The sequence below is a fragment of the Helianthus annuus genome, chromosome 9 (assembly GCF_002127325.2).
Source record: "Helianthus annuus cultivar XRQ/B chromosome 9, HanXRQr2.0-SUNRISE, whole genome shotgun sequence".
In the NCBI taxonomy this organism is placed as follows: Eukaryota; Viridiplantae; Streptophyta; class Magnoliopsida; order Asterales; family Asteraceae; genus Helianthus; species Helianthus annuus.
The window spans coordinates 171,351,162-171,365,996 of record NC_035441.2 but is presented as its reverse complement, the minus strand read 5'-3'; the positions used below and the strand labels follow the sequence as shown (position 1 = coordinate 171,365,996).

The window sequence follows — 14,835 nt, the reverse complement described above, 5'->3', positions numbered from 1 at the left end:
TACGCCATCGTTTCAAGATTATGCTTTGGATGAGGGAAACGACATATTTTGTTTGGGATTAGGGAAACGACATATTTTGTTTGGGATGAGGGAAACAACAGTGGAAAGGAGTAGGGTTGTTTTTATGAGAACAGTTTATACAGTGATTGAGGAGAGCAATGAATAAGATCCATTTAAAGTAATACTCGGGTTATGGATCACCGCGTGATCCGGTTCTCTAAAAATCAAGCGGGAAAACCTAATGAAAATCACCTCATAACATGACAAGTGTCCAGCAATTGATTTCTTTTATTATAGGGTTATTGGATTTTATCACCCTAAATTATTGGCTATTGGCCGCTGCCACCCCTAACTATCACTTTGACGTCTGTCATTCCCAACTTAACACTTAGTGTGTTTTGTCACCGCATCGTTAACATTAGATCCTGTTACTATACTTTTAGGGGTGTCATAGGGGTCTTAGGAAGATTTTAGGGATCTTAGGACACCCCAAATGTATAGTAACGGGATCAAAAGTTAATGATCAGTTAACGACGTGGTTACAGAACACACTAAGTGTTAAGTTGGGGGTGACGGACATCAAAGTGATAGTTGAGGGTGGCAGTGGCCAATAGCCAATAGTTAGAGGTGATAAAATCCAATAACCCTTTATTATATGTATAGATTGAAATTAGACTGGAATACACACTATATAACATTAGCATAAATAAAGTAGACTTTACGAAAAGGGTGATAAAATAGTGCACCAGCACCAAAAAAAGGGAGTAACGTAACAATTTCGACATATAACATTTTGTGTAATTTTATAAAAGAGAGGTTTTGTGTACTGGTTATCATATTTTATATGCATAAACATGAAATGAAGGCGGCTCAAGTCATTAAATGTTTTAAAATGACTTCAAAGAGATGATCATTAATTAAAAAAACTTTACATTAATTATAGAGTTAATTGCTCGGATCGTCCCTGGGGTTTCATGTTTTTACACGTTTAGTCCCCACCTTTCGAAAATAGCAGGTATGTTCCCTATGGTTTGTCATTTTGTTATTCGGATAGTCCCCTTACATTTACTCAGGGGACTATCTGAGTAACAAAATGACGAACCATAGGGAGCATACCTTCTATTTCCAAACTAATTGACAACTACTCGGGGGACTATCCGAGTAACAAAATAACAAACCATAGTGAGCATACCCGCTATTTTCAAAAGGTGGGGACTAAACGTGAAAAAATGTGAAACACAGGGACCATACGGGCAATTAACTCTTAATTATATTATAACAAAATTGCATAAAACAACCTTTATGTTATACCTAAGCTGCACTTTATACCTTTCACTATGAAATCGGCCAAACCCAACCTTAATGTTCATGTTTTGATACAAGACTCAACCTTTAACACAAACGTTGTTTATTTTTCTGGTTAAAACCTTTCACATGCAAAGCATGTGAGGGTATTTTGGTCATTTTAAAATCTTTATGTAGTTTTCGTTTTTTGTTTCATTGGTCAACACCTAAAAGTCAAAATACTCAATAACCCTTCACCCCATTCTCTACCTTCTACAAACACACAACGGCGAAGAAGCAGTTCAATCTCCACTTTCTCCACATTCTACAAACACACACAAAGCAAAAAGAAGTTCTTTTCTAACCGTTCAATCTCTCAATTGAACAATAATTCACCGGCGAAGAAGCAGTTACAGGCTTTGGCGAAACGAGCTTCATCAGTACGGTTAAAGAGGCGGTGAGTTACAGGCTCCGACAAAGCAGTAACAGGCTCCAGGAAGAGAGCGTCCGACCGTCGTCTCATCAACGACGGCGTCGTACGACGTTTCAGCCACGATTGAATTGATTATCAATGATGAGTAAAGCTAATGGATTCTTATATTTGAATTTGTTTGTTGTTTTGAAATGAACATGGTGATGTTAGATTTCCATCTGATTCGCCATACTCTGTTATTAAGATACTTATCGATGATGAGCAAGTGGTTTGTTGTTTCACATCTGATTGACCATACTCTGTTTCGTCCATAAAGCATTAATCATCAATATATCACTATTATTATATTATAGTTTGATCATGGCAGGAAGATTTGTTCATAAGGAAGGTGATGATCATATAAAGTATTAAATAAGATTGTATTTGCATGACTGTATCCACATCAAGCAAGAGTGCATCATGGCAGAAAGATTTCTTCAGCCCATTCTTTAAGGAATAGCTTGATATGAGAGTTCCTGTTTCGTGGCCTTCTGGTGGAACGAGCTATGTTATGAAACAAACAATATAATTGGTTTTGAACATTAATGTGGAAATATAAATGCCCATTTCGACTCCGACTCCGATGTCAAGTGACGATTCTCCATCAAGCCTATACCCCACCATGAATGACTCCATCAAGTCGGTGTTTCCGACGTATACCCTCCGATCGACTCTGACATTTAAATGGTTATCGACTTTAATAACCGCAATTGATGATTTGATGGTTCTGAATTTAGAATTTGAAGGGGTATGGTCCCAAAAAGCCGCGCAAACCTCCGCTCAGGTTGCGCGTGAGACCATACTCCTTATTTTCAGTAAACTTGTTAATAAGGTCCTTGCGTGGGCTACACCACGTTCTGATCTATCCCGCGCAAGGCGCAGCCCACAAGAGGCTCAGATATCAGCACTTAGCATAAAATAAGGGTTAGTTTACTGCCCAACAAGAACCACACAGTAGTGAAGCGCAAGCCTACCTACAGTGGTACACAAGGTACAAGTGGCAGTAAAAGGAGCCAATGAGCGTCCAGCAGGCTCTGGTCAATCGTGCGCCACGATCGTCTGAAGAGAAGTACACAAGGACGCCTGCATGGCACCAATCAGAGGACGGAGACAACTGTCCCACGATCTCCACTTGTCTGCTGATGGCAGAAGGACAACAAGGCCGACAACAATGACACGTGTCTCCAATCAAGGTGCGCCAGCACCGAGGAACGTCTAGAAGCCACTAAGCGGTCGACGCCAGCGAGACAAAGAGCATATCCGTTATGTTGCCCGTTTCCGGCCCAAGGCCCATCAGCCCATAACCTCTTACACCTCTCCGGCTATAAATAGAGACCTCATTCCACAGGTTAAACATTCTATTCCCTCTACTCTCACTCTTAGCATTTAATTATTCTCAAAGCAGTTGCTTATTCTCACGCCGGAGCCTGGTTAAGAGGGAAACCCCCACATTCCCCTCTTAACGAGTAACGGTGTTCTGTTTTGCAGGATCGAACCATTCAGGTCGGAGCTCAAATATCCATAAGAAGATTAACCACTATGATAGAAACATAAACCAAACCGATTAGTTCCCTAATTAGTTCAGTGTTTCTTCATTGGCGCCCACCGATTTTTTCTATAACCACCATCATCTTCTTTTATTGAGCCTTTGACATCTTTTCATCCTTCGACTATGGCTGGTCAAGGAACCATTCCAGAGTTCGGCTTCGGAGCCAACTCTAACACGGCGTTGGGTGAAGGAATCCAAAACTTCCAAGCCCAACAAATCGAAGAAATCCGCGAAGTTGAAATCACCAATACCGGGGGTCCGCGCGGGAGCATCACCCGCATCACCCAAGTGGTCACCCCAGGGAACAACGGAGAAGGACCTTCGAACCCAGCGCCAGCTCAAAATGTATCGGCATTACTAGGCTTACCAGAAGGCGAAACCCAAGCCTCGTGGTATGCTAAGAACATCGCCACCATCAATGCAGCATACCAATCGCTGATCGCGCAGCAAGCAGTTTTGACGGCAGAACCGTCCTTGGTCACCCCTCAGAGTCAGGGGGTGCGCCAAATGCCCCCGCCAGCCAATATACAAGGCAGAATCAACAGGCCTCCCCCTACAAGACGTTTAAGCGTACAAGACACGCGCGATACAAGAGGGGAAACAGATAGTCACTACGTCTATCCGTCAAACCTTCAACGAGGCCCTGTTCACAGCCGGCTCACGCCGCGCAACATGAACAACGAATGGGAAGAAACGGACCCGTATGATCCCACATGGGAAGATGACGAAGAATCGTCAGTCTTTAATCGTTTACCGAAAAACCACGAGTACTACAAGCCAAGACAACACATCGGCTACACAGAAGAAGCTGAAAGAGATTTCCGCCTGGCATACCGACCAGCGGAAGCTGCGGAGCACTCCAAGTTCATCCCGAAAATCGCACTCGCGCCGCTTTCACGAGAGAAACTACCCCCGACTGTCGGGAAATTCAATGGATTGACTGATCCAGACGATCACGTCAGAACATTCACGAGTGTGGGCTGCATGGGAGGTTGGAACATGCCCATGTGGTGTCATTTGTTCATTCAAACTCTTACCGGGGCGGCTCGCGCCTGGTTCGACAGCCTTCCGCCTGGGAAGATTAAATCATGGACAGATTTCAAGACGCAATTCTTGAGCTACTTTAGCCAGCAACGTCGCTACCAGCGCGACACAGCCGAAGTAGAAGATATTTGGCGAAGAGATGGTGAAGGTCTTGAGGACTTCATCACCTGTTTTAACAAAGAATGTCTGGAAATAGGCGGCATCAGTGAACAACTCATGCGTTGTCACTTCAAGAAGGCCATACGCTGCGATAGTCTCATTAGAACTATCACAGGTAAAGATGGAATGCCGAAGGAGTGGGATAAACTAATGGAGGCCGCAAAAATCGTCGCGCAAACTGAGGAGTCCCTTGCTGGTGGCAAGGGTCACTACTCTGAAGATCGATTCTCTAGAGGATACACGCGCGACAACAACAACAAGCGTAACAAATACAAGAGTAATGACTGGAAGTCTGGGAGATCAAGAGGCCACGACGACAGGTCGCGCTACAGAGAAGATGCGCGAGAAACAATTGACCGAATTGGTTACAAGAAGGCGGTCAGAGACGACAATCGTGACAAACATTGGACTCCGCTCACAAAAACGCCAAAAGAGGTACTGATGACGGAGAATCATGATTTTAAGGCTCCCAGGCCGATGACAAACAAGAAGGGACAAGACCCCAACTTGTACTGCGACTTTCACAAAGATTCAGGGCACTTGACCGACGACTGTTATAGTTTGCGCCAAGAGATCGAGAAAGCGCTCAAAAGCGGTAAGCTAAGCCATTTGGTGAAAAACGTGCGCAAGGAGACCCGTCAACTCCAGCGCCACGATGAAGGGAACCACAAGAAAGTCCAACGACTAGAGACACACATGGTCAACGGACCTAGATACAGCGCGAAAGAGAAAGGCAAGCGCCCCTACGAACCCTCTTGGCAAGAGCAGCAAGTCATATTCCCGGTAGTGCGCGGCGGTCCTCGCGCCACGCGTCCCGTCGTCATTACCGGTATAATCGGTCATTATGAAACAGAATACATATTCATTGACCCAGGAAGTACAGCTGACATCATTTACGAACAGTGTTTCAATCAATTTGATGAAGAAGATAAAGCGAGACTCGAGCCAGTCGATTATCCTTTGTCTGGATTTTGCAACGAAATGGTTTTTCCACTCGGCCAGATCAGTTTCCCCGTCATGTTCTCTGACGGGAAACACTCAAGAACAACAAATGTGAACTTCATGGTAATGCCAGTGAAATCAAGGCATGATGTGCTTATTGGGAGGGAAACACAAGGCGAGCTAAACATGGTGACTTCAACGCCCCATTCTGCGATAGGTTTCCTAACCAAGACATGAGTAGCAATCATATATGCCAAAAAGGAAGTAAAGTCAACTGACGAGATGCGTCCAACAAAGGCGGCGAAGGTCTCCACGACCGAGCCAGAAAAATGGGTTTTAAACCGCAAATACCCAGAGCAGACTGTGACGATTGGCCACGCCATTTCGTCAGACATCCGAACGCGTTTAAAGCAATTATTGTTTCGAAACATGGATATATTTGCCTGGACCCCGGCAGACATGACCGGTGTCCCGCGCAACATCACCGAGCATTGCTTAAACACGTACCCCTCTGTCGAGCCAAAGGTCCAAAGAAGACGCAGTCTAGGAGCAGACAAGACGAAAGCAATGAATGAGCAAGTATGTGAGCTGCTCAAAGCCGGGATCTTGCGAGAGGTAAGATATCAGAGTTGGGTTGCGAACCCAGTGATGGTTGAAAAGTCAAACGGCGGATGGCGCATGTGCGTAGATTACACCGATCTCAACAAGGCATGCCCAAAGGATTGCTATTCCTTGCCTGAGATCGATAAAAAAATAGATTCTCTCGCGCCATACCGATGGAAGTGCTTTTTGGATTGCTACAAAGGGTACCATCAAGTTCAGATGAAGCTAGAAGATGAAGACAAGACAGCGTTCAGAACTGATCTTGGAATCTTCTGCTACACAAAGATGCCTTTTGGCCTGAAGAATGCTGGCGCGACATATCAGCGCTTGATGGACAAGACCTTCGCAGGTGACATCGGAAAGCATATTGAGGTTTACATCGATGATCTAGTGGTTAAAAGTCCCGAGGAGGACCAAATGTTGAAAGACATCGAAAAAACGTTCAACTCATTGCGCAGCGTAAATATGAAGCTAAATCCAGCCAAGTGTTCTTTTGGCATGGAAGAAGGGAAGTTTCTAGGCTTCATTGTCACAAACGGCGGTTTCAAGGTAAATCCAGAGAAAGTACAAGCCATAGAGCGAATGCCCTCATCGCGAAACATCAAAGAAATGCAACGACTGGCCGGCCGACTGGCCGCGCTTAATCGGTTTCTCTCCAATCACGCCGCAAAGTCGTATCCCTTCATTAGCACGTTGCGCAATTGTGTGAAGAAGCAGGAGTTCAAATGGACCCCGGAGGCCGAAACAGCTTTTCAGCAGATGAAAGCGTGTCTGATTGAACTCCCTACCCTGACTGCACCATTCGAAAAAGAGCCCCTCGTACTGTATTTGTCCTCCTCGGATAAGGCAGTAGGGTCAGTATTATTGGTTGACAGAAACGGAGTGCAAACTCCGATCTACTATGTCAGCAGGGTACTCACTGACCCAGAGACAAGATATTCCACAATGGAAAAGCTGGTTCTTGCGCTACTACACGCCTCCCGAAGGCTACGCCGATACTTCACAGGCCACGTGATAACTGTGCTTACAAACTTCCACATCGGCACTATACTGCAAAAGCCTGAGACATCAGGCAGGTTGGCGAAATGGGCCATTGAACTGGGGGGCCATAACATCTTGTACAGGCCACGCCCAGCCATTAAGGGTCAGGTCCTAGCCGACTTCATCACAGAAGTGCCGGCCGATAAAATCAAAGACTGTGAGCTGATAGAGACTCCCGAGAAAGATGCAACTGATGAGACCTGGATGCTTTACACCGACGGAGCATCAAATGAAGACGGTGCGGGAGCAGGATTGCGCTTAGTAAGCCCAGAGAATCACGAATTTACTTACGCCATAAAGTTGGACTTCAGAAACACCAACAACGAGGCGGAGTACGAAGCATTTTTGGCAGGCTTACGCCTCGCCATCAAAATGGGAGCCAAAAGTTTACGAGCGCATGTCGACTCACTCCTGATAGCCAGCCAAGTCAATGGCATATACGATGCGAAGGGAGAAGTCATGGCTTTGTATCTGGAGCAAGCAAAAGAATTGCTCCAACAATTCAAATCTCACAAAGTTATACACATCAATCGCTCCGAAAACAAACCAGCTGATGCCTTGAGCAAGCTTGCTTCGACTTCTTTCCAACATCTTGCCAAAGATGTAAGGATAGAAGTACTCAAGAATCCATCAGTATTATTGCGACAAGTGAACGCGGTCGAAATGGGGCAACCATCATGGATGACCCCAATAATCCAGTACTTGCAAGAAGGGGTACTTCCTGAAAACAAAGCGGAAGCAAGGAAGATTCAAAACAAGGCCCTACACTATGAAATGAATGGCGGTATTTTGTACCGAAAATCCTTCTTGGGACCACTCCTGCGCTGTGTGGACTCCCAAGATGCGAACTACTTGATAAGGGAAATCTACGAAGGGATCTGCGGCATTCATTCCGGACCACGGATGGTTGTCGCAAAGATCATGAGCGCCGGTTACTACTGGCCTGGTATGCATGTCGACGCACTGAAAGAGATCCGGAAATGTGACTCTTGCCAGAGACATTCTCCAAAAACACTGCGCCCTAAGAACGATCTTATCCCTGTATCCACTGCATGGCCTTTCCAGCAGTGGGGAATCGACATGGTGGGACCTTTCCCGGATGCTCCCGGCGCCGTCAAATTCATCATAGTGGCTGTTGATTACTTCACAAAATGGGTGGAGGCCAAAGCCCTTGCTTCAACCACAGCTATGATGGTGCGCAAGTTCATCTGGGAGCACATCATATGCAGATTTGGCCTCCCACTCAAGATTGTAACCGACAATGGCACAAACTTTGCGTCGGAAGATCTCCAGAAGTGGATGAAGGAGATGAAAATTGAACACACTTTCACATCTGTTGCGCACCCCCAAGGCAACGGGCAAGTGGAAAGCGTGAACAAGTGCATTGTCGAGGGAATAAAGGCCAGATTAGGCACAAGGCGACGAGGCTGGGTTGATGAGCTCCCGAGCATCTTATGGGCTCATCGAACCATGCCAAAAACGAGTACCGGCGAGACCCCTTTTAGCTTAGTCTATGGCTCGGAGGCGGTTATCCCGGCGGAGATTGGCCTACCCTCACCACGCATGACAGCGGTCAACACAATTGACAATGAAGCAGAGAGACGCCTTGACTTGGACTTGTTAGAAGAAAGGCGCGAAATCGCGCGAATCAGAGAAGCCAAGTACAAGACCCAACTGGAAAGGTACTACAACACAAGGGTCCGCATTTGTACCTTCACCCCAGGAGAATACGTCTTCCGTGACAATGAAGCGTCAAATGCGGAACGTCCAGGAAAGTTGGCACCTAAATGGGAAGGCCCATATCTGATCCACGAGGTCCTCGGCAAAGGGGCCTACAAGTTACGCACCCTAGATGGACACATCCTACCGCGAGCATGGAATGCGCAACAACTGCGCAAATGTTATATGTAATCTACTTCGGCCTTGCGCCCGTTTTTACTTTCCTACGTCGGCTATACGCCATTAGCAATTAATGTATGAAGGCCTAAGCGCCCATTTCCGACTTAATGAAAGCATACGACATGTTTTCTATTACATTTTTTCGTTACAAATGCATGCTAAACTTTTGATTAGCGCGAAAACACTCCAGCATTTTAGAATTTGTTAAACAAGAACCGCCTCCAAGGTCCTCCGCGAACAAAGCGCGAGACCGGGCGGTCCCCTTTAACTTGAAGACACTTCCATTTATTCGAGCTAATTTAACCTAAGTTTTGACAGCAATGCAATAATTGCAACAAAAAAAAAAAAACAAAAACGATTCATATAATGCGCAACAGCGCAGCATTTTACAATCAAGTTGCAAAAGAAAATTACAAGGCATAAACGCCTATCAACAGCCTACTCTATTCATCACGTCGATCACCATCATCATCTCCATCATCATCGCCATCATCATCGTTGCCATCATCATCACCATCTTCACCGTCATCACCAGCTGGCTCTTCATCGGACAATTCAACGGTAACTGGTGGATCGAGAATTGTTTTAAGACGTTGGCACCAGTCGTCTTTCTTCAAAGCTTCCACAACCAGATCCATAACAGGCAAAGTAAGGTTGTCATATGAATTTTCAGCATGTGCAAGCGCGGCATCAGCCTGTTCAGTCACCGAGCAATGGCTCACATCAAATTCTTGACCAAGCATCTGCTCAACATGACTGGCACATTCCAGATAGCCCCCTCGATGACCCACCGCGCGCGCGGCATCTGTGAGAGCAGCAACGGCGCGATCTAGTTCGCTAGCATTAAGAATAGAGTTGGCAACCTTCAACAAAAGCAGAACATCAGAGACAACTCTAAAAAGTAGAAGGCACATAACAAAATTACAAACATACCAGCACTACTCCACGAGTGCGCATCCATTCAGCCTCAGACACAAGCGTGTCAACGATGCCTTGGGCCTCGGAGTAGTTGGTCTGAGCCACATTAAGCGCGGCAGCGCTAACAGCACGCGCCTCTTAAGCTGTGGCAGCCTTAACCTTCTCAGCCCCCAGGTCGATCTCCAAAGACTCACATTTGTCAATCTGCTCATTCAAGCGACGTTTGAGCTCAGCAATCTCAATGTCCTTAGCTTGGAGATCTCTATCCTTGCGGGACAACTGCACCTTCGCCTCAGACAACTCAACCTGGAAATTGACAAATGACTTATGCCATTTTGTAAACAACATAGCAAGAAAAAGTGTTTTAAATAAACTAACCTCCATCTGCTGCTTGGCAGCCTTCTCACCATGCGCCTCTTCAACCTTCGATGTTAACTCAGCAATCTTCGTTTCGAGATCAACAATCTTCCGCCGAGCCGCGTAGGCGCGCTCGTTATCCTGGGCACAAATGCGCTTGAACTCGGCCTTCTCCTTGGCCAGTTGCTGTTCAGCATTTTGGAGTTTATTTTTTAGGCCCTCGCGCCCCCATTCTTCGGCCTTCTTATCAGCATCAAATTTGGCCTTCTCCTCATCGAAGGCAGCTTTCGATTTGTCAAAATCAGCAATGCGCTTTATCATGCGCTCGCGATAACCCTCCCAGTCTGCTCGCTCCCTAACCATCGTTCGCCACTCGCGAACTATCTGATAATTGGCAGCGCGAGCATTGGCCTCTCCAAGCACAAAGGTTCGATACAACAATTCATGAGGTTTCGCCCTTTGCCGGTTAACCTCTGCAGGGGTGAACGAGTTCAAGAACCACTCGCGGCAAGGGCCGAATTCCTGAAAGGTATCCTTTTGCTTCAAGCTCCAGGGAGCTCGGTGAGGGGCGTCACCGCGTTCTTCTTCGGTATAAGTTTTGTAATATATGTCACCAACAGTGTCCTTCGCCCCAATCACGTTTGGGTTATAACCCTCAGCTCCACCAGAGCTCGCGCCGCTAGAGGTATACCGACCCGACCCCTTAGAAGTAGTGATCTTGGATCGATCATGGGTCTCGGCATGCGCGGAGTGGGTAGGTTTGGCGACCTCAGGCCCCTGAACATTGACAGGCTGATCCATAGCCTTCTTCTGTTCCAGCTCCTTCTCCAAGGCCCTCTTCTTCGCCTCTTCGGCTGCCTTCTCCTCCTCCGCCTTCTTCTTTCTCTCTTCTTCATCTTTCCTCCTCTTCTCCTCCTCAATTTTCTTTTTCCATTCTTCTTCTCTCTTCTGATTCTCCTGTGCCTTTCGCTGCGCCTCGGCAGCCTTCGCAGCGTCCTGAGCAGCAGTATCAGAAGACTTGATGGTAATCTTCGGCCTCTTCGACCCTGGCTCATTGAACTTGACACCCTTCTCAGGGGTCTTCTTCTTGATCTCTGTGAAAATAATACAAGTACATTAAGCAATGAACATAAGGTAAGGGAAGAGGCACCAAGAACGTACCAGGAGAAAACCTATACAACGAGCGCAGGTTGCTCGTTTTCCCAACCAACGGAATTCCACCAGCAGTAGGCGCGGAAACCATACCAGCCGTGGCCTCGCTTCTACCCCTTTTCCTGCCAATCAACTGAGCAGCAGCATCTTCTTCTTCAGCCTCCTCATCTTCAGGCACAGAGGGGGTTGCGCCAGCATCAGGGTTACGAGAACCCGCGCTCCCAGAGCTTTTTGAGCCACCCGCTCCAGTTTTTGTCTCAGCTGTGCGCGATAAGCCTTCAAGTGAGTCACTGATCATCACATAATCGTCTAAGTCACGTTGTCGAAGGCGAAGAGTACCTTTAACAGCAACAGCGGTTGCGCGACTAGTGCCAGTCCCCTTGTTGGTCACTTCAGAGTCCACCTTTGTCTTCTTCTTCTTCAGGGGTTTCTTCTTCTTCTCTTCTGGGTCAATCCCTAGGTCGCGCAACACACCTGCAAAGATGTTAGACCACGAACTTAGCTCGCCGCTGGAAGACCCTACTGACTCCTCGCTGGAAAGATAGAGAATCTCTTTCCCAGCAGAAGTCACAGAGCGCAAAGGACGAGGTTTAGGAAATTGCGCACCTTCAGTCGTGGTTGGCGGCGAAGCAAAGGCACCATCAACCGGATACATAAAATTGCCCTTGATCTGGTCATACCAGCTCTCTTCGTCGTCGCGCAATTGGCGCACGCCCATAGACCCACCAAACGTGGCGAAGGCAGCTTGATACAGTTGCGCCTCTACACGTAAATATACATAAGAAACAATTAAAGTAAATACATGAAAAAAGGAAAAGGGGATAACTAACCTTGATCGCCGATCTTCAGCACCGGAACCTCCTTGATGTTGGGTGACCACCGGTCACTCATCTTGGCTGCCACTAACACGTTTTCCCCAAACACCCAATTTGGGGTTGGGTTCAACTGTTGGTACCACCGAGCATTCTTAGGGATCGGAAGGTCTTCTTTCGGTATCGCTTCAGTCCAATCCCTGAAGGGCATGGCAATCGGCAACACTTCCTCACGGATGAAGAAAAATTGGGTTTCCAGTCATGGAAACTCTTTGGAGGGTTTAGTAGAATTTTCTTTGCTGCACCACGGCTTGCAAAAGAAAAGAAACCCATCGTCCTCTGCAATTGGTAGAAGGCCCGGAACTTCTCCACCGTTGGCTCGATGCCATGAGATTGGCATAAGAACTCGAAATGACGAACCCTAACCATCCCAGGTGGGCTCATCTGTGACAGATGGAAGTTGTAATGATGAAGAATATGCCCCATGAAGTTTGTAGCCGGTAACCTAAAGTTACCCTGAAGAAAGAAATCTTCATAAAGGGTAATATAACCCGGTGGTGCATCAGCCGCGGTCTGACCCTGAGCCGGATACCGGGCGTCCCACTCCGGTGGGAATCGGAAACTCCGAACAATCTGTTCGAAAAGCCCAAGATCCCATTTGAGGACAGGAACAAGACCTTCCTCAGCAGCAACAACCTCTTGATGTTCCTCACTCATTATATCGAAAAGAGTTTCTGGAAAAAACTTGAAGATTTAAAGAAATCTTGAAGACGTGAAGAAAACTTTGAAGATTCAAAGAAGAAGTTTGAGAGAGAGTAAGAAAACAACGAAGAGAAGTGAGAACCTCTCACATCTCTTCAGATATATATACCCATCGCATTTAATGCGATGGGTAACCGTGCCGCTTTCGCCGCTAGGCTAACCAACGAGAGGCTGCCACGTCAAGCGGAAAACCAGGGGTGACGGTTACCACGCGCGCGTGGACCTCACTCTCCTGACACGAAGTGCAACCGTCGCAGTCGGCATGATGACATCCGTGCCAGGGGTCAACTCAAACGTCGCACTCAACGACTTATCCCACCAACTTGTCAGAGTTCAAATTTCGAAGTTTCCCGCCATAAAAATTATAAGTAACTTTAGGCAAAAGTTACATGAGCCGCGCAAGCTAAACGTCGCCTTTAATAACCTTGCGCGCTTGATCGGACAAACAATAAATTCCTCAAGACCCGCCTTGGTAGCGGCGCAATTGGAAACAACAATTTCCACATGCGCCACACCAACCAAGATCAAAAGAACATTTCCCCTCCACTTTTATTTCTCTTATTTCTATTAAGTCCAGAGCTCCAACCACTTGCGTTGCGCATGGTGCAGCACTGGACTGGGGGGACTTGAAGGTGTATGGTCCCAAAAAGTCGCGCAAACCTCCGCTCAGGTTGCGCGTGAGACCATACTCCTTATTTTCAGTAAACTTGTTAATAAGGTCCTCGCGTGGGCTACACCACGTTCTGATCTATCCCGCGCAAGGCGCTGCCCACAAGAGGCTCAGATATCAGCACTTAGCATAAAATAAGGGTTAGTTTACTGCCCAACAAGAACCACACAGTAGTGAAGCGCAAGCCTACCTACAGTGGTACACAAGGTACAAGTGGCAGTAAAAGGAGCCAATGAGCGTCCAGCAGGCTCTGGTCAATCGTGCGCCACGATCGTCTGACGAGAAGTACACAAGGACGCCTACATGGCACCAATCAGAGGACGGAGACAACTGTCCCACGATCTCCACTTGTCTGCTGATGGCAGAAGGACAACAAGGCCGACAACAATGACACGTGGCTCCAATTAAGGTGCGCCAGCACCGAGGAACGTCTAGAAGCCACTAAGCGGTCGACGCCAGCGAGACAAAGAGCATATCCGTTATGTTGTCCGTTTCCGGCCCAAGGCCCATCAGCCCATAACCTCTTACACCTCTCCGGCTATAAATAGAGACCTCATTCCACAGGTTAAACATTCTATTCCCTCTACTCTCACTCTTAGCATTTAATTATTCTCAAAGCAGTTGCTTATTCTCACGCCGGAGCCTGGTTAAGAGGGAAACCCCCACATTCCCCTCTTAACGAGTAACGGTGTTCTGTTTTGCAGGATCGAACCATTCAGGTCGGAGCTCAAATATCCATAAGAAGATTAACCACTATGATAGAAACATAAACCAAACCGATTAGTTCCCTAATTAGTTCAGTGTTTCTTCAGAATTAATTAGTGTAGTTTATGGAAGAGGATGAAGAGGGGTTTAAAATGACATAAATGCCTCATGTGCAATGCATGTGAGGCAATTTAACTGAGTTTTTAGACGAGGATAGTTGTAAAGGTTATAGCATGTAACAAAACATGAACATAAAGGTTGGGTTTGGCCGATTTCATAGTGAAAGGTATAAAGTGCAGATTAGATATAATATAAAGGTTGTTTTGTACAATTTTATCTTATATTATATATAAGTGTATATGGTGTTTTTGGTTGTATGTTCTTCGATCAAAATTTATATACCATTTATATGTAACACCAAAGGACATGTAGCCTAATAATATTAGTGTGTTCGTAGTCCCTCCTA

The 14,835-nt window shown here is 46.5% G+C and overlaps 1 protein-coding gene across 1 annotated transcript; it reads right to left on the bottom strand.

Moving 5' to 3' along the window:
- Positions 1–9,029: 9,029 nt before the first annotated feature.
- On the bottom strand, positions 9,030–12,311 carry LOC110870177 (eukaryotic translation initiation factor 5B-like). Its single transcript, XM_022119380.1, has 7 exons — positions 12,251–12,311; positions 12,027–12,182; positions 11,430–11,894; positions 10,290–11,362; positions 10,071–10,217; positions 9,496–9,856; positions 9,030–9,046 (listed from the first exon to the last, which is right to left on the bottom strand). The coding sequence occupies exons 1-7, from the start codon at positions 12,309–12,311 to the stop codon at positions 9,030–9,032; spliced, it is 2,280 nt and encodes a 759-aa protein (XP_021975072.1).
- Positions 12,312–14,835: the final 2,524 nt, after the last annotated feature.